The sequence below is a fragment of the Eretmochelys imbricata genome, chromosome 16 (genome assembly GCF_965152235.1).
Source record: "Eretmochelys imbricata isolate rEreImb1 chromosome 16, rEreImb1.hap1, whole genome shotgun sequence".
NCBI lineage: Eukaryota > Metazoa > Chordata > Testudines > Cheloniidae > Eretmochelys > Eretmochelys imbricata.
In genome coordinates this window covers 14,577,216-14,601,587 of record NC_135587.1, presented here as the reverse complement: position 1 = coordinate 14,601,587, position 24,372 = coordinate 14,577,216, and the positions used below count along the sequence as shown (strand labels likewise).

The window sequence follows — 24,372 nt, the reverse complement described above, 5'->3', positions numbered from 1 at the left end:
TTAAAACTTCTGAAGTTTAATAATTTTATCATAGCACCTTCTGGATTTTTTTTAAGTTACACATTAAAACAGAACTCTCAAATACTGATTAAAAGAAACGTAGAAATCCTTTACCAAATATTCCACTGATTACTGCATCTCATATAAACAGGATTTAAAACAAACAAACAAAAAAACACCAAAAAGCCCCCCAGCCAAACAGCTGTGGTTGAAATGAAATGAATATTTACTATATTTCAGAACAGCTGCTTACTGGAGGACACAGTAGAGCTCCTAGACCTTGACATTTCTTCACATGCCAGAGATGACCTCACATCACAGGAGTATGTGCAGGCTGGCTCTGAGGGCAAAGCCAAGCATCAAGTCTGTCTTTTTATTTTATTTTTCCCTACAGCTAACTCAAAGCTCCCACTGTATTTGGATTGGGGTCCTGATTCCAGACCCACTGAAATTAATGTGACTCTTTCCATGACTTCAAATGGCTTTGACTCAGACCCTGGTATGTGCAAGGTATGCAGGATCAGGCTGTTGGGAGGAAAAGGTCATCCAGAAATATGCAGATTAGAAGCATTAACACACACCAACCACACACTCAAGAACGATAAAGGATCAGACAGTATTCATGAATCAGGTGAGAAACCTTCAGAAGATATAATTTCATTGTTTCCCAGTACAAAATTGTTTATAAAAAAGGGTGGATGATCAGGAGGTAACCCACTCTCAGTGTGGATTCCAGTCACTTAGTTATCACTGTTGGGTTCACACTTGTACTGGTGGCACTGTCTCCCAGTATCCCCATTGGTCAGCTGTATCAACACAGTATGTGAGAGTTAAAAACAAACATGATCTTTGCAGTGTGAGAAAAGAACATAAGGTAGGAAGAGCAAAAAGGAAGAGATGTAACTCTTACAAAAATAAAAAATATCTAATATGATTAATTAAAAAGACCACCAGGTTAGTTACAAGAGAAGTAACCACTGGGGGATTAGGAGATGAAAAGGAAAGCATTCCCCACATACTCCAACCCAGATTTGCAGTGTCAATCCCATTTTCCTGTTGTACACCACTGCAGCTCCATCTCACCCAGACAACAAGAATGCGAGGAAGACTTCTCTTTAAATGGACTCTGAAATCCCAACCAGTTTTCTGCACAAGATATGGCTTTGAAATAAGGCCCCCTTTTTGTACCTCTCAATAGCAGAGGGACAGGGAGGGAACTGTTATCATGGAGGAGATCGGGAACAGATAGGTGAGCTCAGTAAGGCACTTTCTCCAAAGACATTGGCGTAAGAGGACTTGAGGAACTGGACATAGTTTTGCATGCTGCGGTTGGTGCTTTCAGACTGCTCCAGGCGATCCTTTAAATCCTGTAGACGGCTTTGGTATCGGTGCTCTGACTGCATGAAGAAGACACAAAACACAGGGCTGAAGGCTGGAGATTTTTCATTCTAGTCATGCTAGCCTTAACTCTTATCATTCTCTGGGATTTTTATGAACAATATGGCACTGCAACACACACCACTTAACACTAAAAGTCTATCACTCATTTCACTCAGTCCCAACCCCACACATCAACTTGTATATAAATGCTCAAGATAACACAGCCAATCAGAATAGGAACTTAACATTCTGATTAACTAATGGTTGAAAACAAAACGGAACCACTCTCTAGGAAGAAACTCAGGAGGTTATCACCTGCTGTAGGTCAGCCCTCTTCCAATCCCAGGGCTAAAGTAAACAGGGAAAGAAAACGGGAGACCAAATGTAAAATATCCCCTTCAACGAGAACAAAATCATTCCCCTAGCAGAGGAACACTCCTCAGCCCCTCTCTTGTACATCCAAAGGTGATGAAAGGGAGGAAAAGAACTCCCCCCTAAATGTAGCAATACCTGCACTGTCTGGACCCCTTCCGTTCTCCAGGTTTTTGATGTAGTGTTTGTCTGAATAGTATGGTGGGTCTGATTCTCCTCTCACCCAGTGTAAATTAGGAGTAGCTCCATTCAAACTGTTAGTATAAGTGACGAGAATCAGGCCCCATGTATGTGACTTAGATTGTAAGCCTCTTGGGGCAAAAACTACATCTTCCTTCACACTTTATACTTCACCAAGCACACTAGTGTGTTTCACCATCACAGCAGACACAGATACACTGCAACAAAGTTACTGTACAATTTCTTCAGCACACTGATGGGACATGGGATTACAGACTCTTACTGCTGCATCGAGGCTGCTAGTTTATCAACAACATCCCCTCCAAAACACTCACATCTTCTTTGCTCCGACGCAGCTGGTTTAGTTCTGTTTTCGTCCGGCTCAGCTGGGTCTCCAACTCCAACATCTTGGACTGGGCTGTCCTCTCTCTAGATGCTGCTCGGTCCCTCGTTTGTTCCACCTACAAGTAGGAACAAGGCAATGAATTTTTTGCTTTGGCAAGAGTGTTGTCCATACAAAATGCTTTGCTTCTGCTATGGTAATAACTTCCTCCCCCTTCGCCCTAGAGGAGGACTGGACATATTTTTGTATGATTCTGGCAAAGACAAGGAGCATCTGAGTCTAGCATTTTTCCTTCCATTTTTGTGTGCCTACTGGAGACAAAGTACCAACTTCATTTTTTTGCTTCTGTTTCCTACAGATAATGCAGCAAGAGGAAGCAAAATTAGAAGGTTGGTGATGGAATGTAGAGGTATCCCCTTCCATCAGCTGGTAACCTGCTCTCCTGTAGTTTGAGGGTTCCACTGTATTTGATCATTTTCTTACTCTGACAAGGAGTTACTAACCTGTCTTTTGGCATCTTCAATGGCCATCTCCAGCTGCCGAGCCAAGGAGCTACACTCACGGGTTTTCTCCTCCAATCGCAGCTGGGATTGATGGATAGACTCCTCCCTTTTAGCTATGACCTGAAGGAACTCTATGTTCTGTGCACCCGTCGAATCTAGTTTCCTGGGTTGAGACAGCAAGACAAAGAATTTTATTAATCATTAAATATAATTTGGCTCAATATGCCTCTCCCTCAGGTCACTGGTTGGTCAGGGGACAGATCAATCTTCAACTTCCCCTCTAAAGTCAGGACCTCCGAGCCAAGCAGAGTTTCACACTTCACTTCTAACACCAAATAATTTCAAGATGGGGGGCATACTGAGAATACTCATTGACCTGTCCTCACCACAGCATCACCAATGAAAGAGTGTAGAAACACAGAGATACAGGAAATTTAGGACTGCCATACTGATCAGACCAGTAGCCTATCTAATGCAATATCCTGTCTCTGACGGTGGTCAGTACCAGATGCTTAGAGGAAGATGTAAGAAACTCTACAGTGGACAGTTATGGATTGCCCTTTCTCACTGATTTCAGTGGAGCTCCTCCAAGAGCCAATGGTGTGGGACCAGGCCCTTTGTTCTTGTTGATTTTTCTAGTGTGCCTGCAGAGGACTTCAGAGTGCCTCACACAGAAGAAAATTTCATGAACATTTTTCTTCTTAAGATTACTTAGCACAAAATACCAGACTGAAGACTCAGGGTGGGCACAGACTCGGAATAAGAGCCAACCTGAACCTTCTTTGATTACATAAACAAGTAAATCTAATTTTTCCTATGCTCATGTCTCTGGCACTTCCATATTTCAGCAGGGACCAGGAATAACACAGAAAAGGACAGTCACAGAGAATTTCCAACCTGGCCAGAACAAGCAAGTACTTGAAAGCTCATGAGGGAAAAAAAAGGAGATGGGGGAAGAAGTAGTCCTTCTGAGATGTTTTCCTGACTAAAAAAGTTATTCTCTCTACAGAAGCATTCCAAACTTATGCAGGCCAGACCACCTAACTTTCTGATTTAATTCTACAAAGGCTCTTAAATGCATAAAGGCTCAGGGAGATGGGAAAGGTACACAAGCAAGCCAGCAGCTGCCTTAGTGCCTTGAAAAAGGAACAAGGAGGGTCAGGAGCGGAGGAGAGAAAAAGTCAGGCAAGGAGAGCAGGCCAGTTATATATTCTAACCTCTCCAGCTCCTCTAGCTTCAAGATCAGCTGCTTGTTCTCCTCCTGGGCAGATTGATACTTCTCTCTTGTCATTTCCATTTTGTCTCCCTGGAACTCAATCTAAAATGACAGAAAACAGACCTTACGTAGGAGGTCAATACAAAGGCAAGACCAGCCACCTCAAATGGGTGCTGTTCTTGGGAAGGAGGAAACCCACAGCTATAACACCTTAATTCACAATTCTGGAAAGCCCTGGAGAGGGAAATAGAGGCAACAGTACGTGAAACAGCAAAAAGCCACATGTCAGATTTGTGTAGTTCCTCCAGGTAATGTTTAGACCCATCATTAAATAGAATTTTTCCACACCACATACGAGTGGTCAGTGCCATAAGAACTTGACAGTAGAGCAGCCACCTGCAAGCATAGTGAAGCATACAGATTAGACGAAGCCTGTGCGTGGTAACAGGGCCGGGAAGAATTCAGAGCCTGAAATACTGAGAAAGCTAATGATTTGCATGAGATCATCAAAGCAAAGTGCGTAGGCCACAGAATCATTCAAGGCCCCTGTTGGCATGGCATCAGGAAGGCAGGGGAAGGAAATAAAAGCAGAGCAACATTTGTGAGCGGATGGTCATGAGAGAGAGGCAGCCAATAAGTTGATCAGGGTGACAGAAATGAACGAGACACCATGCATTGTGGGTTCTGCAGCTCTTCAAGACCCAGTAAGACTCTGCAACTAAGCAGTTTGAAAGAAAGCCTTGAAATAGCAAGGAAAGCCATCAGCTAAGTTACTATTCTCCCTAAACAAAGACATGCCACACATCTTTATTTTGCAGTGCAGATGTTTTAATCATTTCAAAAAGAGACGAGTACAGAGGCAAAGACTGAACTTCCTGCGACTAGAAACTCATCTTGGTCCCCGGCTTGCAGACAGTGCAGCTGTGGGTCCTTTCTGCCAGTCCCTTACCCGCTGACGAAGATCTGTAATCATGGCAGAAAGGTCCATGTTCTTTTTTTCATAACTCTGCAGCTGATCCTGACATTCTGCCAGCTTTGTTTCCGTGATCTTCAGGATCTCGGGCAGCTTTTCTAGTTCAGCAAGCTGTCTCTGGAACTGCTTCCGAGCCTGTGGTGGTGAGAGGAATGGAAGGACAGAGTGGTCAGTTAAAAACAACTAAACATGTGACCCTATTTCAGACATTTCTGAAGAGTCTGGGCTAATAAATTTTTGAGTTTATTGGTGCTATCTGTCCACCAGAGCATCTCTGTTTCCCAGCAATAAGGGCATCTCAGATGCCTGGCAAGCAATGGAACTGCTCATTGTAATGCAGATTCCTTCCTCTATTCCAAGACACATTCAGTTAGATTCTCAAATTCCCACAGGGTGCGAATGTCTACAAATCCAGGCTTGAGTTTTATTAATGTATACAGTATTCTTGAGAACAACTGTTCCATGACAACCACTGAAAGACAGGATGCACAATTTAAACTTAATGACCCTGAACAACCCTCCCCCCAGTGAAGGGCACCACCTCAAATGGACACTATGTATTTGACAAGGCCCCTCATGGGACATTCTGAAAATTCAATGCACTTGGCAAAATAAACACTAGTTTGCATTTCCATTCTCCCTTGAGCTGAGATGGGGGAAAAAGGCAAACCTGTCTGGAGGACTTCTTTTATCTCCGTCAGAGTCCAAGCACATTTGTTTTCGACTATACCAAGAAAGGAGTGCAGCCCTGAGTGGCTGCCATGTACCAATTTAATGGTCCAGGTTTTCTTAAAGGAATAATTACCAACTCAATCTCCTTGTTCATTTCATCTTTTAGTGTCTTATTCTCTTTGTCACAAAGCTCCAGTTTCACAGTCACCTCATCGGCTTCCATTCGGGTTCTCAATACCTGGGCACAGAAAGAATTGGCACATGACTATGTTAGGGTTTTCAATCACAGATTGCTACACACTGGCACAATTACAATTGTTGAGATCCAGTAGCAGGATTCTTGTGAACCTCTGGACAGCACCACCCCAAGTTGTGGAGCTTTTCCACCTTTGTACTTTTTAATAGCCTTCTCACCCTTCTTTGTGCTGTCCTCCAAAGATTTCCCCCTTTGTGCTTTTCCTCACTACCACCACCACAAAACCCAGATCTCAGCAGGGGCAGCAAAGGAATAGCACTAGCCAAGTGGAAGGGCCGCAGAAGGTATGACTAGGATTAGACATTTTACTTCTGCATTTGCTTCTTAAAAAGGGCTGGGAAAGTGACAATTACCAAGATCCGTTCTAGACAATTTATACACTGAGCAAGATCTTTACACATGAACTCAGCTTCTGCTAACAGAATGGGTGATCAGAGTGTGCAGAGCGAGGCAAGTTTTCTACAGTCCAGAACAAAGCAGGTGGCTGCCTACAGGCTGCCATTTGAACAGAATAACCTATAAAAGCTTTTGCATAAATAGATTTTATTAGAGCCATGAAAACCAGAAAAGTAAGACGACAGAGCATCATCTAATAGCTAGCAAACAGAATTAAGGCATGAGAGAATAAACCACAACAGCAAAGGAAGAAAACAAATTTGTGTGAGGAGGGAAGGAAAAAGGAGGGTTGAATAAAATACCTGAGACTTGTAGGTTTCAATCAGCCCTTCATAGTTCCTCAGAGATGCCTTGAGCTGCTGCACCTCCATCTGAGCTTGGTTCAGCTTCTCCTCCACTGGGACCATGGTAGCCTGAATGGAGAAGACATCTTCTATTCAAGAGGCAGTGCTTGGAGCAGGCTAAGTTGTCCCCATATACATTAAGCTAAGTTAGAGCAGGGGCTGTGAGCTTCACCAATGTATGCCAGCAGAGAACATGGCCTTACATCTGCATGAGAGTTGTTCCATCATGTTCCAAACACTTTTAAATGAGCTGTGTCCACTGGATCAGTGTCATTCTTGGTTTATTTGGACTGAAGCTTTCTTTAAAGGGATAATCAGGTACATTACCTACCATACCATAGATGGTTATGTAAGTGTCTGGAGAGGATGTCAGGCATCTTTCTATTTTGGAGGCTGTGGTTCTCCCTAAAGATATGGTTTTTGTTCCCTGTCCAGCTGTATAGATGACACAATATATCATCCAGGAGACCAGGCAGGTAAGCATATCTCCAATCCCACATACCGAATCAGAGGGTAGAAAAAGCCTATTCTTCCCCTCCCCTAACAAACCTTATATGTTTCTCTCTTCACAAATTTCAGCCTACCTCACCCAAGTCAAACAATGGAACACAGGACTGAAAATACAGTCAATCCAGTTACACTTAAGGTTTCCAACGCAACTTGATCTGACATCAAATGGGATCAAAGGAGAAATTTCTCTCTGGACTTACAGGGGTAGCAGCTGCTCACTACAATTTCTCCCTTATACTAACATTTCAGCTACAAAACGCCTAGATATTCAACTGACCTTCAGCCTTTCATTCTCCATTTTGAAAGACGTGCTCTCTGTGGCCTGTCGGTGCAGTTTATCCACCAGAGCATCTCTGTCTTCCCGCATTTTGTCCTCCATGGAGGTCTGCTGCTCCAACAAGTCTGTAATACGGCTGCCATGCAGGAGGTGAAATTAACCATTAAATGACAAAAAAGAAGAAAGTCTCTTGTTCTTTGAAATTCAGCTTCAGGAACAAGACATCCTTTCTTTACTCCCCCTTTTCCCTCCACATCTCATCATGCACACACTACTGGTTGGCTATACAAACTTCACTCTGGTTTCTTCTGCTGCTCCATTCCCTTTGGGAAAACAGGCACACAGATGTTACCGGGCTGCTGGCATTTCATTGCAGTGGCACTGATACATTATATCCGAGTTGTATAGGCTAATGCAGTCGTACCCATCCTTATTACACAGAAGGGCCACGTAAACCTAAGCACCTCAAGTCTTGTGTGGGCCAAACAGATTCTACATATTTTAATAAGATTTAAAGTCACCTGTATTGATTTATAATTTTAAGTTCAGCTTGTCTCATATGCATTTAGATAGAAACAACCTACGTACAGTATTGTCTGTTTACAGACTTGTGTACATTAAAATGATGTAAACATGACAACAAAACATGAATGAATTGGCCATTAGTATTTTCTTTTGAAGCAGGCTGCAGGCCTTATGAAATGCTCTGGTGGTCCACGTACAGCCCATGAGCCGTAGGTTTGGCACCCCTGCTAATATGATACTTCCCCCTCTTGCTCCTATGCTCAGTTTTCTCTGTGGTAACTGCACTGTGATGATACTGACAATTTTTGCCCCCAGCTCCACAAAAACAGATCAGCCTTAATGAAACTACTTTGCATTTAAATAGTCTCTTTCGTTGTGAGCCATTCTGAGATCCTTCAAAGAAAAGTAAGTATATATATTTTACAGAATGGGCAGCAGGCACAGGGATAAGTGACTTAATCAACAAATCATTGTGGCAGTCAGGAGTAGAAGCCAGACCTCCTGGCTCTCAGACCCTTTCACCACTAGACCATGCTGGCTCTAGCTTTCAACTGAGTACTTATGCTCCAACCTGGAGACTTGAGGAGTCCCTTCTTGAACTAGTATCCCAGCTCCATTCATGCTGGCTCCCCATGCCAGAGCTCTTACCTGTTCAGCATAACAATCTCAAGCTCCAGGTCAGTCTTGTCCTTCACTACTTTGTTGTAGCGGCTCCTCCAGGACTCCAGAGTGGACAGTGCCTCAGTAACATAACTGTCCTGTCCAACATGAGAAAGATGTGGAATGAGAGAGACAAGACTGACAAAAAAAAAAAAAAAAAAAAAAATCACAGGACAACAGTGATGTGAAAAGTGGAACACACCACGGTAGCAACAAATATCAGACACTGGAGATAATACTTCCGTTCAACAGTAGTCCGGTTTGAAAAACAACATTAATTCCTTTTACCATTCCATGTCCTCGCCAAATAACGTTTTCAAATGATGCTGTCAGCTCACAGCCACACTGGCAGAGAGAGGAGGGGCTCCTCTTTGAAGACAACAAATGCAGTAGTTAGGAATGCAAAGCATAGCTAAGAACCTGCATTGGCCTTGGACAGAGGAGATAACCCCAAAAGAACACAAATTACTGAAGAGCAGGAAGGGGACAAGTGGTCTAAAATGTCTGAGCTTTTCTGGTTTGTCCTAGTCACAGCCTTCCTGCTTTTGCTATATCCTCCAATCCCCTTTCCCCAAAGGCAAATCTAGGTGTCTTATTTATTTGTAGTCTCTGCTCCAATTGCTTTCCCCAATGATTTCCTCTGCCAAAATAAATTCCCATTTTTTACTCCTACTTTCTTTCCCCTTTGCCACTATGAACATTTTCTTTGTCAACTACCTATTCCATGCATAACTCTGAAAGCAGCTCAATATTGAACCAGCATACATGTACAAAAGCAAAGCGAGGCCCTGCAACCTTTTGTCCATTTTCCTCAGCAGGCTCTAAAGGTAGGAAGGAAGTCTGAAGAAGATCAGATCTGCTAGTTTATCACATGATCTTGTTCAAAGGAAGGAGCAGTGAACAGTGACAGCTGAGAAAAAATAGCTTTGTTTTAAATGTAGTGCAAATGGGCTGAGGCCCCAGTACAAAAATAAATCTCATTAGATAAAGCAGCTCTCCCGCCCTGGGGTTGGTATCAGAAGTCAAGGATATGCCCACATACAGACAGAGACTCTAAAGGATTCTCTTTCCCTCCTCTCCAGGACCAACTACCTTTTCTGCTAGCTGTACATTCAGCTGCTCTGCATATTCCTCACTGCGCTCAGCCCGCTCTTTCTGTGCACGTATGGCTTTCTTCAGGGCCTCCTTATCACGCTCCCCCTTCTGCCTCAGCTCTTTTAGCTGTTCCATGATATGTTCCACCTCCGCCTTATGCTGAGCCCCACTGCGCTCCAGATTCTGGAAAGGAAAAGAAAAAAAAAAAAACACATTCTATGTGAAATGCTTTATCTTCAGTCAAGAGGGTCAACTTATCTCCCAGCAGCCAAGGAGAGAGGTAGACATAAGCCATCTATCAATGTGGTCCATCATGGAGCTAAATAATCTCAGTTCAGTCTGCCATTCCTACTGTAGCTTGGTCCACTTTATTCATGGGATGAGATACAAAATGATCTTGAAAACCATTCTTGCAGTGGAAAAGGTGGGCTGAGATGCCAAACTTCCAGTCTTAAAAGTAGCATGTAGTGTTTCTGTGTGCTGATAAACACAGCTGCCAAATTTCACTCCTGAGGCAGCAACCGGTTCCTCTTAGTGCAATTTATAAGTTATGATAGATCCTTTAACCTTTTCACTCACAGTGTTAACATATGCTAAGAGAAGTGTCTCATTCTCTTGTCCTAAAACGAGTGAATAAGGGTAATACCTCTTGGGAACCAGTTCAGGAATTATGTCTCAAGAAGACTCAAACAGCAGTCGTTTCCAATATTTCTAGTCTTAATATAGAATCTAAAGGGTATTATTACATCAGAACCAAACAAGGTAAGCTCTGAACTCTTTGCATTTGGCTCAGTGTATTTCAATATAATACCTAGTTTAAGCAAGTGCAATTCTACTGACCACAAAGCTGCACATCCTTAGACTAGGCCCAATATTTATTGCTATATGTAAGGACAGATTTTAGCAAGATTATTTTCTTTCCACCGTGTGTGGCATACTTCTGCTCAGCAATGAAGTCATCTTTCCTGAGGCTTTCCAAGGTAGATATAGACCTAGCACCTTTTGTTCTACATAGGAGTTATCTGCCTTGATAATTCATTGTACAGAAGAACATACCTGTATATAGCCTTTTTCTTAAAATTACAGAGATAGTTAACACACAGCTTTCATCAAGATAACCCAAGGCAACTTTCTTCATCTCAGTACCTAAGAACTGTCATACTGATTCAGACTATGGTCCATCTTGACCAGTATCTTGTCTCTGACAGTGGCCAGTACCAGAGCTTCAGGGTGAGCATACAGGACAGAGCGGTTGAGGTGCTCCACCCACCTTCCGCTCCTAGCTTCTCGCGGTCAAGAGGTTTAGGGTCACTAGAAGCACGAGATTGCATCCCTGACCATCTTGGCTAATAACCTATCCTCTGTGAACTTAGCTAATTCTTTTTTTTAAAACCCAGTTATAGTTTTGGCCATTACAACAACCCATGGAAATGAGTTCCACAGGTAAACTGTGCATTTATATAAAAAAGTACTTCCTCTTGTTTGTATTAAACTGGCTGACTATTACTTTAATCAGGTGACCCCTGATTTTTGTATTGTGTGAAAGGATAACAACACTTCTCTATTCACTTTTCCCATACTATTCATGATTTTATAGATCTCTGTCATATTCCCCCTTTGTTGTCTCTTTTCTAAGATAAACAGCCCTCATTTTTATAGTCTCTCCTCACATGGAAGCCGTTCCAGACCCTTGATCATAGGTATCACCAGTGATACAGTGAAACAAACATGTGTCTTTGCAATCAGGTAAAGAGACCCATGGCAGGAGTTTCTTTTTCCCAGATAGCAAGTTAAATAGTTTCCCATCCCTCCTGATATGTGGTTCAGCAGAAACCAATCTCTTTAACATAACTAATTTGAGGGGAAATCTAAAGTAACAAGTAATTACTTGGAGACAATTAACCCTTAAAGTTTATGACTTCGCTTCACACAAGTAAAAAAAGAATTTTAGTTCTCAATCAAAATTACAGAAGAAAATGTACAACAATGGCATAAGTGATGCCAGCTTATGCATTTCATTATTGGATGGGCATGGCATGGAATAGTCAGTGACTGCCACTCTCTTCTTCAGTGCAATCAGCTGATCAGTTTGAATGGCCTGGTGAATACCGAAAACATACCCGGATCTGAATAGCCAGACGATTATTTTCAGCTTCTTTATTTCGCAGCTGAGCTTGTAAATGACCCCTCACAGCTTCCATGGATTTGGAGAGTTCACATGCTGTCTTCGCTTGATCCTAAATATGAAACAAATAGGACTAAGTGTCGTTTTCCCAGGCATCGAAGCAGATGGGACATTTCACACTACGCAGCAGTTCAGGCCTCTGCTTCAACAAACACCACCAGCTATCACAGGATCTGCCAGAAAGAGCCCTCTCAGAGACTCATTTTCTTAGCCATGGGAGCAGGGAGGCAAGACATGTCAGTCAAAGTTGCCCAGTTTAGCTAGAGTGTGTAAGCTCTGAGGGGAGAGCCATGGCTTGCTGGAATCCAGCAGTTTTGTCCAGAGAGTTATGAGAACAAAATGTTTACAGAAAACTACAGTAATTCTAAGCACCCCAAGAACCAGTATTCTGCATTACGGTGCTGATGAATGGTATATTCCCTATTCCACTACCACAAGCCCTGTCCTTCTCCCCCACTCCCTGAAGCACCCTCACGGATCCCTCTCTCCATTCAAGTGTACCAGGATGGGATCCCCCTCTTTCTAAACTGGCATGGAGTCTAGACCCCACAGTCACCCTGGTTGACCAGCCTGCAAGGATTTGCTCTGAGCCAAAATACACTCCACTCTGGCCACTGTTGCCATGTGTCCATCTGCTTCATAGGAACTTGGAACCAGGGGGAGGCAGGGCACATTAGAACCTGAGGCCATGGGCAGCTGATGGTTCCCAGCAAAACGAGATTACCCATCAGGACTTGCTGCAGCAAGGCACCTACCTGAGCTCTGCCTCCAAGCCCTATGAGACCCTCCCGAGCAAAGTGTGCAATAGCAGCTTTGGAAAAACCCTAGGAATAGCCAGTCCTGAGGTGACATCTATCATTTCACATTTGTTGCCTGAAGTATTTGTGATGGATGTTATCAATAAATCAGCAATTCCATGTGGGGATTAGATAGGCATCTGCCAGTTCACACTAGAAAGCAGGACCTGCAATGCCTTAATTCAGAATAGCTGCCTCAAATTCCAGACCCTTGTTACAGTTTTGAAGGTTCATGTGTGTTCAAGGAGAGGTTGTAATAGAAAAGGGAAACTACCTTTTCTGTCTGTATTTGACTGATGAGATCTTCCACCTCCTTCTCTTTCTCCTGTAGCCTCATCTTCAGATTCTGGAAGACAAACACCAAGTGACTTTGAGTGCTAGCAGTGGAAAAAAGGGGCTGTTAAAAAAAGGCCAACGTAGCTTTCTCCATCAGGCTAAATGGCACCTCTACAATATATATCACAATTGGTCACCCATGTTTTAAAGAATAAACTGTAAATCTCATTTTTTCCCCCCATGTACTGAAAGCATGCTTTTGCTCTTGCATTACCGCTTTCTCTGCATCCGAGTCAGACAGCCTTTTTAGCAGCAACCCCTGCTGTTCCATCAATTTCTGTGCATCTTTCTACAAGAGAATGAAGAAACAAGAGCTCATTAAGCTTTTTCCAAAACCACCCTCAATGTCCTAATTCCAAGAAAATGTGCCTTCCAATTTAAGATGGACCTGAGAAAAATATCTATCCATGCCAGCATTCAAGCAGCAACTCTCAGATAACATTAAAAGGTGTCAACCCTGCCAGCAATTTCATTTTCAACTCTCTTCCTCTCAGAATTCCCATCCCAGAAACCCTTCCTCACTCCCATCTCCTTTAACCCAGTCAAAGGGGATACTACAATACACAATGGCAAACTAAGATCTTGCAAATGTATCCCACTTTGGGCAAACACAAACCTTTGCTGGTTCCTTTTACTGGAATCATGGGTGGCTGAGGAAGTACTTTGCCACCGACCTGCCTTTGACCAAAGCAGCACGTGTTCAACAAGCTGCAGTAGGAATAGTAATTACACTGAAGTATTATCACTCCAGCAGTTTGCCTAGCACTCCGAGATGTTAACATCTTCACACTAGGATTCAAACTTTATCTGAGCCTCAAAAGGGAGGGGTAAGGTCTACATTACAATTAGGAGAACCAAGGCAGAGGGAGGTGAAGCATTTGTCCATGATCACATAGCATGTCAGTTGCAGAACTGGAGTTAGAGTTCAGGAGTTCTGACTCCAAGTTCTGGTTTCAGTCCACTAGCCCATGCTGTCTCCTGTAAATCAGGGAAAGTTAAACATGCAGCACTGCTCACCTCCCGGTTGTGCTGTTCTTTAAGTAGATCCCGGAGTGTCCTATTGGTTTCTTCAAAAGTGCTTAATTTCTGTAGCAGCAACTCTTTTTGCCTTGTCAGCGTATTAACGTCTGAGCTGGTCATGTGTTTCTCCTAAAAAAAGAAAGACATGGTCATATTTCTCTGCAGTTCAGTATCTAGAGTCTGGTATGAGCGATGTGTACAATATAAACACAAAGCATAACAAAACAACTTAAACATCAATGTCACATCCACAAAGGGCAGTGGGATGTTAAGATGCTGGCTGATAAACTCCCATTTGTAAATTCAAAATGACTTCAGATTTAACTTAATCTGGATTTCAGTACCTTCCGTGCCCAAAGGCCTATCAAGCAATTAAAGCACTAGAAACCTCTCCACTTTCCCTTGACAACCTCTGAACCAGTGATTCTGTGACAGCTCTTGGAATAGCAATGTGGCAGTACATCAAATGCTACGGTGGACGATGCCATCACTTACATTTTTGAGTCTCCCAATCGTATCCTTCAGCGCATGAATCTGTTTGGCTGCTGCAGCTCCGTCCATCTCCGCCTCAACTAACTTGGACATCAAACACTCCTTCTCATGCTGCAAGTGCCTCTTCTGCATTCTGCAAGAAGAACACAGCTATCAGAAGAATGGATAGCCAAATGCAATAACCAGGCTGCACTGGTGAGGTCATCCTTAAAGGAAGCATTGTAATCAGGGTTTCTGATTAGAGGTTAACAGATAAAACCTCCCAAACAAAAAGATAAACCACAAATACGAGAAATGTACCACTTTTCAGTCTTGGAAGTGGGTTGTGGTGGGGATCAGCAGACCCTACCAATCCTCCTGTACTTGCTGGAAGCTCATCTATCAAGTGGGGAATATCAGAGGGGGCCAATGTTGGGGTTCTCTCAGAGCAACCTCCCCCACCAAATACTAAACCACAACACCTTTTATCCTGGATATCAACAGTCCTAAGGATCTATATCACCCCAGAAATAAGCCTCCAAAATGGTATCAGCTGAACATGAAGCTGGACATTCTAAAAAACTGGAGAGAACACAGACAACTAGAACTCAGAGAAACCCTTCATAAAGGGCTCAACGCCCTTCCCAAGCCTTAAAAATTATTCATAAAGCTCTTCTGAAAGATTCAGAGAGTTATTCTCCATATAAACTTTAGTGTGATGGGAAGAAGAGGGGAGATGATGACTCACAATCAAATATGAATGTTTTACTATGTCCCCACTTAGTGAAAATGGGTAACAGAATGAGCTAAAACATTACTTGCTTCCAAATAATTGCCTCAGGAAGGCTGAGACGGATTTTTCAACCACCACAATGAGATGCTTAGGCAAAAATAATGTCACACTGAGGAAAGAGGGTTTCGCTGCACCATTAGGCAGGAAGCAGATATAAGGAAGGAGAACGCCAATTCCACAATGCCACTCAGCCCTATATTCCTGGGGCTAACCAGAATTAAATTTGTTAATGTTTTTATAAAGGAGACAAGTGCTCTTTAAACATCACTATAGTACATGTACACACAGGAGTTAAACGGTAAGTTCTTTACAAAGTAAGATCTTTCTCCTCCTTTATGCGCTCAATGTTACGTCGGAGCAAGGTATTCTCATGTTCTGTCTCCACCAGCTCCTGTGTGACTTCATCTAGCTCATCCTTCTGCTCCTCAAGGAGACGCTTTGCCATCTGCTGTTGTTCTTCCCGCTTCTGTGTCTTGGCCTAAGGAGGACACATCTTATTTTTATGTATATAGAGCTTTACACAAGTCAAGGTGCTTTTACGGCATTACAGATGGTTCAGATCCCCCACCACTGAAATGCAGCAACTGGTTAACAGCACACAGCAATGCTCCTCAACAGTTTAGTAGATGAGGGAGGGATGGGAAGGAGCTGATCAACGTAGCCAACAGACCCCCCTGGGGTACCCTTATGGACCCGCAGACCCGTTTGAGAAACGGTGCTACAGATAAATTGCTGAAGATATTTAGGAATGTAGACTGAGACCTTACGCTGGAATTTAACCAAGGCACCAGACCTACTGCCTTTACTCAATAGAGAAGAAGGACCTAGTATTCCCCTGTCTAATTAAGGTTAAAACTGGTGACATGGATTATACTTTCATGTTAAATCTACAACATTAGCCTGGTTAGATCCTATTTACATTTAAACCATGTTGTAACTGGTTTGGAGGACAACTGTTTGTAATCATAGCATGATAGGACTGGAAGGGATCTCAAGAGATCATCTAGTCCAGTCCCCTGTATCATGGCAGGACCAAGCACTATCTAAACCATCCCTGACAGGAGTTCGTCTAACCTGCCCTTAAAAATATCCAATGATGGAGATTCCACAACCTCCCTGGGCAATTTATTCCAGTGCTTAACCACCCTGACAGTTAGGAAATGTTTTCTAATGTCCAACCTAAACCTCCCTTGCTGCAGTTTAAGCCCATTGTGTCATTAACACAATTTGCGATACACCGCCGGTCTAGCCGTTCAGGGCAGGGCCCTCACACTTGTGTTCTTCCCACTGTACGTCTCAAAAGCCAAGGAACCGACTCAGCCCTGTTGTCCTCAGGTGTGATTATTTGAGTTTAGACATTTGAGTTACCCTATCATGTAACTGACTTTTGTTTTTGGAGCACGGACAGGCTTAAACTACTTATGATGATAACAGTCTACCTAACTCAGAAGTCCTATTTTTGATTATAGGTTTTAGATTTTTAATTAAAACCAAACAAAGTTACATAGTAATATAATTGGGATATATTGCCTGCTCTGGGGGAAGCTGAAAGAAAGGAAAATGCCTGTGGTCTGCCCGCACCATGCTGGGCCTGTTAGAGGGTTTGGACATCACATTAAATCTACACTTTAAAATTCTGTATGCAGACTCTCAAGGGACAGCTGTTAAAATATTGACAAGTACTTGAAGGCCATTTAGACTACATGGGATAACATTGCGTCACTGAAGCGTAAGTTCCAGTAGTGAGCCACGAGGCATATATTGTTCAACAAGACAACCCTGAGAGCCTATGGGTCCATGTGGTAAGACAATACTTTTACCTTTAGGGAGGAACATCTTTTAGGTTTAGGACCTTGGTGGGAACAAAACTTTACACATAGAAACTGAGGCAAAGCATCATCTTGTATGACAAAGTCGTCCATGTTCCATGATTCATTTTAACATAAGTAAAAAAGACTCTCGTTAATCTGTAGTTGAGATATAGCTAAACTGAATGAAAGCCAAAATCCAACTTGCTAGCAGACAACACAAGTGTAAACAACGCATCAGAGTAGCTAAGCCCTTTTCAACTCATTCATACTGGCCTCTAAGAAATGTAACAAATGAGTTGAGCATCCGTTTGCCCTTCATCACTGTACCCCAGTCTTTAGCATCCTCTTGCCAAGTTTCCTCTTTCAGTATCACTTTGCAAGCCCCTCCCTATTACCCCCTGTGAGCCTTCAGTATGGTCTTCTCACCTCATTCTTCAGTGTCCCCACTACATTCATCAGGCTATCAATCTTCTTCTCATATTTGTTCATTTTGCTGTGAATAGCATCCTCCTCGTCTGTAGAGAGGTCACTCAGACGCAGCACCGAGAGCAGTTTTTCTGAATCTGGAGGAGTAATTTCCAAGCGATGGGTTGGTCCCTGGTGGGGATGTAATAATCATAGCTTTTTTTAAAAGGTACATGCAATGTTGTAATCTGAGCATCTCCAAAACCAATCTAGGATCGAATCACATCTCTGAAAAAATCCTAATGAGGACAAGATAAAATACCCAAGCTATAATCCTCTCTACTTCAACCTGTTTCAGTCAGTTATAAAAGGCTCTTGACGGGGAAAAATAAATACTCCCAAATCCACCAAAACAGCACATGTAGGGATTAGCTTGATTGTCTGATTGTCATGAAGGAAGCTGGGAGTGGGCAGCTCATTCAGCCCTGGTGAGAAAAGGGGCACAATACACGCCTTTCTAGAAATCTTATGACAGACAATAGTGGCCTGTAAAGTAAACTGTGCCCCAAGGTAAGGTCTTTTAGAGAGGGAAATAGAAAAGGAATAAATGAAGGGGGATTTCTCCAGCCTTGCAGTATCGGGGTGGGAGTGGGAAAGAGGAAAAAGTAACAGATAGCTGTAGACGAAACAGGCACATGATGAATCCCCCATTCAGAATCTATTTGTACAAATAAGTTTCAAAAAGCCAGAGATAAATATTGGATGTTTAAAATGACTGCCAGGTGGTAGTGGTCACCTTAACTACAGTCTAGCACCCTCCAACCTGCTCCCTCCAATCCCACAGTAAGATAAAAATCTAGTGATCATCTCTTAGTCCAACCCATCCAATTAAAAAGCAAGTCAGCCATACCTCCCACTTGTAGGCAGACTCCCGGATGGATGTTTTGCCTGGGGGCATCCAGGGGACCCTGGTTTTCACCCGAACGCTTCGGCGCACATTCACGGTATCCCCTTTCATTTTCTGTTTGTGTTTCGGCTGAAGGAGAGAGAAAAACAAAATAAACCTCAGGACTTTTAAAAAATCATTTAAACCTTTAATGCTGTAAAAGTTAAATGTCAGGACGTCATTCTTACAATAGTACCACAGACTGCTTCACATGGTATATCAGAGAGGAGAGTCAGCAGCTGGAGGAACAAGGCAAAGCCAAGCACAAGAAAAACTTATTGCATAAATAGGAGAGCATATAGCCAAAATGAAAGCATTCTTGCTATTTGTCAGACAGGGCCTTTATGACATCACTTGTAGCTCTGCCTCTTGTGATGCAACGAAGGCCTTGGTTACCCTGTGAAAATAGATCTAGCTGGTGTTAAAGCAGGTCTGTCCTTTTTTACATTTTGAGGAGGAGTTTGCTTGCTTGCAAAATTTTACATCAGGACTTGAGTGACAACCTACTTTCATTTCATTTCTTTGGTTTATTTAATGTCTTAGTTTATAAAGCACCAGTATTACAAACAGTACCTGGAATGCTGGACATAACAAACATGAAATAAATCAAACTGGGCCCAGTGACAACATTTAAATCAAGAGGACTGGGACAAAAAGCATTCCAAGGATCAAGAACATAAGAAAATAAGGCCAGGACCTTAAACCAAACCTTAAAGACAACCACAGAAGGACATCAGATATCACAGGAATTAAGGGGAAACAGAGGTCCCTCAACCAAGAATCTCCTGTTCTTAAGCCCAATTCCAATTAAACCTCAGGCGAGAGAGCCTTGGGTGGCCTAAGGGGAAGTATGCTAGCTGCTGAGTACCATTCACCCAGATGATTATAATTTTACATATAGTCGTAATAGCTTGAGTTGGCCTACTGAGAAAGCCCAACTCAGAGAGAATGACAGAAGGGAGGTCAAGGTTAGAGAGAAAAAGGTCTTTCTGGGCAAGAGAGGAGACACACAAAAGCACTGCCACAACATCTATTTCTGTGCAGGAAGAGCAAAGTAGGTGGATCCTCCCTATCCCCCAAACCTGACTCTCATACAGTAGCCATGATGTATTAATGAGGGGTTGGGGTGTGGGGTGGATTGAGCTTAAGATCCTAGAATCACTTTGCCTGCTTTGTGATTAACAGGTATTCTCACTCCTATATGGGTTGATCTTAAGCTTCCTTATCTAAATGAAAATGCAGACGCTTTTGCACAATTCTGAGGCTTGATCAGAAAGTCAGGTGGTCCAAAAGCAAAGGAAGCATATAGCTGAGTATCATCAGGCATACCCATTAAAATATTCACTAATGGCAACATACACACAGTTAACAACTGAGAGGGGGGGCAAAGTAACACTGTTGCAGACTCTTAAAGAACAATAAGCTAGCACTCACCACCTTTTGGGTCTGCCATTTCAAGAATGACCTCGACCTCGGAAGAGGATTTCACCCGCTCCAACTAGTAATTGAAACCTAGCCACCATTACCAGCTAATCAATTATATCTAAGGCTACTTGCTAGATCCTCTCGGCCAATGCTCAATAGAAGATAGTCCAGACTGATAAAAGCTGTCTGTGCACCAGCAGATGACTTCAATCCAGAGTCTTTTTAAATCCAATATTTCACTTAACCTGATCCAGGTGGAATTTGAGATGTCCAGCTATCATCTTCCCAACAACCCTTCCTCCAGACAAAGGGATGATCAGAGAATGGGCAGTAGTTTGACAAGATGTTAACCCAGAAAAAATATGTTAAGTTGGGGCAGGACTTCTATACACTTTATACACAAGCAGGATACTGCCCTAAGTTAAAATGTCTTAGGTGTCTAAAAAGCAACTGTATAATACAGTATGGTTTTCCTCAGCAAAAAAAGGGTGTTAGGAAAGTCTAGCTGCTAGAGCAAAGGAATGTGTTTTACTCCTGGTTCCGTCATGACTGACTGTATGATTCTGGACAACCCACTTATCTGTGTCTCAGTTTGCCCATCTGTAAAATGGCTAGTGTACTTCCACATCTCATGGCAGAGGGAGAGGTAGCTCGAAACTTAACTAAATGTTTGTAAAATGCTTTAAAGACCATTGGATAGAGGCCCTAAAGAAGTACAAATGGTAACCCAACTGTACATGTAAATATAAAACTAAATCACGTATTTTACCCATATGAGATACAGTTTCAATTTCTAAAGATTACTTAAAAGTATTGCTGAAAATTCACATTGAAATGAATGCAGTTAAGAAGTCAATCAGTCTTATTTCTCTAACCTACTATCTATTTATTCAGATCTCAAGTGGTAGAAACAGACCTTGAACATTCAGTGGTGCTTCTAGGACCCTTCACTTTTCTGGTTTGTAGCCCTTACAAACACCCAACTACACACTCCTACCTGGCTTTTTGCAGGTGTTGTTTTCTGACCCTTTTTTATATGGACATGGACAGGGGTGTTTTCATCCACATGAACGTGCAAAGGGGGAGATGAGGAACGGTTCTTCATGGTTCTTCTCCGACAAACGGGAAAGGGCAATACAATGAAAGGAAACCTGTGAATAAGGAAACTGGAAATAATAAAATTTCCCTATGCTCCAGTCAAACTGGACAACTGCTTCTAGCCACCTGTCCCCAGACAGCTACAATTGCTGAGATGGGTCAAGCTATTTAGGCCACAGTTTGAGCTTCCTTTCAGTAGCACCTGCCGTTTTAGATCACATGCAGCTTCAGTGTAAGATCTGGAGTAACTCCATAAGCTTCTATTTACACCATGGCTGAATCTGGCCCTTCATTTTTGTTTGGACAAGGGATGGTACAGACAATGTAAAGACAGCGTTGTATTGGTAGAGGGTGTCTGTAAGAGTCACCAGAGTTCAAGGTCTTAGAGCATGCCAAGGGCTCTGATTAGCAACACCATCTGATTTTGAGCAGAAATTTTACAACAGGGCCATTACTTTGACTAGCAAACTAAAGAATTTGGGAAAACTAAAAGGAATCCATCAGAGGTGCCATATGAGCCTTATCCTGCAAACATTCTTGTGCTTAATTTTAAGCATTCTGAATAGTCCCCTTGATTTCCATGAAACTACTCACAGTTCTTAAAGTTAAACATGTGTAAGTGCTTGCAGGACTGGGGCCTATATTTGTCTCTGCAGGTTATTTCTCATAAATGATGCATGTATTTTATTTCCACATTAATTATGCGCTTAACATGCAATAGCAAGGTATGAAAACACATTCAAAGTAATCAATGCACAGTTTAAGTGTAAAAGTTTCCTTCTTATAAAAGAAAAGTAGCACCACTAACCTGAGTACAGCAAAAAAGAGAGTTACATCATTCCAATCCCAGTTACTTACAGTTAGCATAAGATGATCAGTTTCTTGTGACACTTTTCTCTGTGCTGAGATTGCAGTTCTCTCGTTTTTGATGGAGGGGGGACACCTGATGGCAGAAATACAAAATAGATTACTAATAGGAAAGGATGCTAGTTTCCTTAAGGTTCCCATTCCTTGAGTAGAAAGGTAACATCCTGACTCAAACTTGTTAAATACCTAAAAAACACTCTATAAAAGAGTGTGCCTTAGTGTTCTTTGCACAAAAAATGTTAAAACAAAAAGATTAAAATAAGTACTTTGATTTTCAGGTATGATACACACATTATGCTAGATAATTAATTTTAAGGTGCATCATGTGTAAGACACCTGATTTTGCAGGGTGGATTGGCCATAGAAGAGAAAGTTTTTATTCTTTCTGACCAGTGGTTTGGGACCAGTGCTTACCAGATGTTCCTAATCCTGAAAACAATATGCACTTTCTTTTTCCAAAATGTTTCTAGCCCTGGCATGTCACAAACTATTAGATCTTCAAATCAGATCATTCTGATCATCATCTTGCAACTCCTGCCCTTGGAGTCTGATAATTTTAGCTACTGCTGTCTCAGGAACTGCTACAAACCAATACTTCCTACTGTTTAAATACTCATAACAACAGCTTTTCAAATGGTATAAAACAGTTTCATATAAGCAAAATAACCATTGCAACTAGCAAAAGACAAAATGCATCGCACTATTGACCCCCTATGCTCATTATTGCAATTTGGTGGGAAAGAGTAGCAAGAAGCGAGGACTACATGGATAAATGGCAGGAAGAAGAAGAATAAATTAACAAAGGTTCTTATAGGTTTGTGGAAATAGGATAGTTTTTCTTAATAGATGATGTTTATTGTGGGTTAAGATAATTTGGAAGCAACACAAGTGAAACCAGAAAAAGACACTCATATTACAAAATAAGAGTGTCTACAAAGGGAGACACAACAATATTAATATCGCGGTATAGGTACAATTATACCGTTATAGTTCTGCCAATAAATTTTCCCATGCTGATGAACTCTACAAATAGTTTTAGCAACTGTTCAGTATAATTGACATTATAAAATCTTGCAGCATAAATGTGGTAATATCCAAAGCTATTAGCCAAATGTCAAGCAGAGTCCAAATGCTCAGCGATCATCGAAGGTAAATTAACATTGGTAAGATTTCCATCATCATTCTGAAGAGACTGAGATTTTTCAGTCTCATTAAAATGATTAAGTTTGCAGAGTGAAAGTGTCTGTTGAAGAGTAAAGAAAACAACATACCAGAACAGTTTTAGCAAAAATATTTTATAGAGACGGGGGGAAAAATCCTTCCAGCCTGGGAAGATATGTATTTAGAAACTGAGACAGAGTTTGCTGAAGTGAGAGAATTTCTCCAGCTTCTTGTTAGATAAGTGATTGTAAATACAGCTGGTTTGTTTGGTTATCTCAGTCTTGATAAGTAACTAAACCCTATTAATGGGCAGAAAACCTACATCAACTACAGTGTAAAAGAATGAGGGAATTCAAATCTGAACCTTGAAATACTAAGAGCAATATTAATATTCTCATTAGAGCCAGCACATTCTGTTCTTGCCAGCAAGAACAGATATTTTAGAAGAATAAAGGAGCTTTCCTTGTCCAACAGCAATCACTATTACTAACTCTTGTTACTTTACCTCACAGAATTTCTTTCCTAAAGCCCCAGCTTCTGGAGTCATGTTATTTCATAAGAATCTCTTTTTCACAAGTAAGTTTATCTTGCCCGCATGGTTGCGGAGAAAAGCTTGAAAATAATGAACCCTAAAGGCTCAAAAAAAAATAAGACAGCAACGCTGAAGCCTGAAAAAATATCGTAAAGGCTTCCTGACTGTTAAAGCCAATCTCCTGATTTCGGAGCGGGGCGGGGAGTGACACATGTCTGGACTGCCTGGGGAACTTCACAAAGCGAGTCCTTAGGGGGCGGATGGACGAAGTCACAAGGCAAAGGGCACGTCCCAGACACCACAGAAACCCACCCCTGAGAGGCAGATGTGACAGAGCAGCAGCAGCCCGCGGGGTGTGATCCACTGCAGCGCATGGGCTGTGGGGACCCCCGTGCCCCTGGCCAGTCCACGCTACCCCGGGGGGCTCGGGGACCCGAGATCCTACTTCAGCCAGCGTCGTCCCCCCCGGCTCCCCAGCCCTCCTCACCATGCGGGGCCGAGCTGGGTTCGGAGCCGCCGCCTCAGGATCTCCTCGAAATTGGCGGCGAGGCGGCGGTAGCTGTTGCTGCCATGGAGAGCCCTGGGCCGGGGCGAGGGGGGACGGGGCAGAGGGCGGCAGCAGCAAGGGCAGGACAAGCAGCAGCAGCAGCGGGACCCGCCGCCGAACTTCCGGGTCCGCTTCTGGGACGCTGCCCGCAGCTCCCCCATTGGGCGATTCAAACCCCCCGTGACCCCGGCTCGCCGCCGCGATTAGCTCCCAAGGCTCGTCGGGGCGTCACAAGAGCCCGCCCTCTTTGGGCGAGCCGGGGCGTGTCACTATGGG

The 24,372-nt window shown here is 42.7% G+C and overlaps 1 protein-coding gene across 3 annotated transcripts; it reads right to left on the bottom strand.

Annotated features, from left to right (window-relative positions):
• Positions 1 to 5: 5 nt before the first annotated feature.
• Positions 6 to 24,257, bottom strand: ODF2 (outer dense fiber of sperm tails 2). 3 transcript variants are annotated; one of them, XM_077836038.1, is made up of 21 exons: positions 24,037 to 24,257; positions 21,848 to 21,932; positions 18,431 to 18,556; positions 17,542 to 17,712; positions 15,616 to 15,782; positions 14,536 to 14,665; positions 14,038 to 14,169; positions 13,235 to 13,309; positions 12,959 to 13,030; positions 11,823 to 11,939; positions 9,700 to 9,885; positions 8,596 to 8,705; positions 7,423 to 7,558; positions 6,594 to 6,704; positions 5,773 to 5,877; positions 4,944 to 5,102; positions 3,996 to 4,096; positions 2,779 to 2,941; positions 2,268 to 2,393; positions 1,696 to 1,728; positions 6 to 1,397 (listed from the first exon to the last, which is right to left on the bottom strand). In XM_077836038.1, exons 1-21 carry the CDS (start codon positions 24,255 to 24,257, stop codon positions 1,224 to 1,226), a joined length of 2,700 nt encoding a protein of 899 aa, XP_077692164.1. In that variant the 3' UTR covers positions 6 to 1,223. The 3 variants fall into 3 exon arrangements, with proteins under 3 accessions (XP_077692164.1, XP_077692165.1, XP_077692166.1); XM_077836039.1 differs by lacking the exon at positions 24,037 to 24,257 and adding an exon at positions 20,889 to 21,042 and having other exon boundaries at positions 21,848 to 21,933; XM_077836040.1 differs by lacking the exons at positions 1,696 to 1,728; positions 24,037 to 24,257 and adding an exon at positions 20,889 to 21,042 and having other exon boundaries at positions 21,848 to 21,933.
• Between the last annotated feature and the right edge of the window lie 115 nt (positions 24,258 to 24,372).

Bases quoted from the DNA above. Each gene is read 5' to 3' on its own strand.
- ODF2 (XM_077836038.1), bottom strand. From the start codon at position 24,257: ATGGGGGAGCTGCGGGCAGCGTCCCAGAAGCGGACCCGGAAGTTCGGC. The intron at 21,933-24,036 runs GTGAGGAGGGCT...TTCTGCCATCAG, and splicing joins ACCCAGCTCGGCCCCGCATG to GTGTCCCCCCTCCATCAAAA. The intron at 14,170-14,535 runs GTAAGTGATGGC...TTCTTTTTTTAG, and splicing joins CGATTGGGAGACTCAAAAAT to GAGAAACACATGACCAGCTC.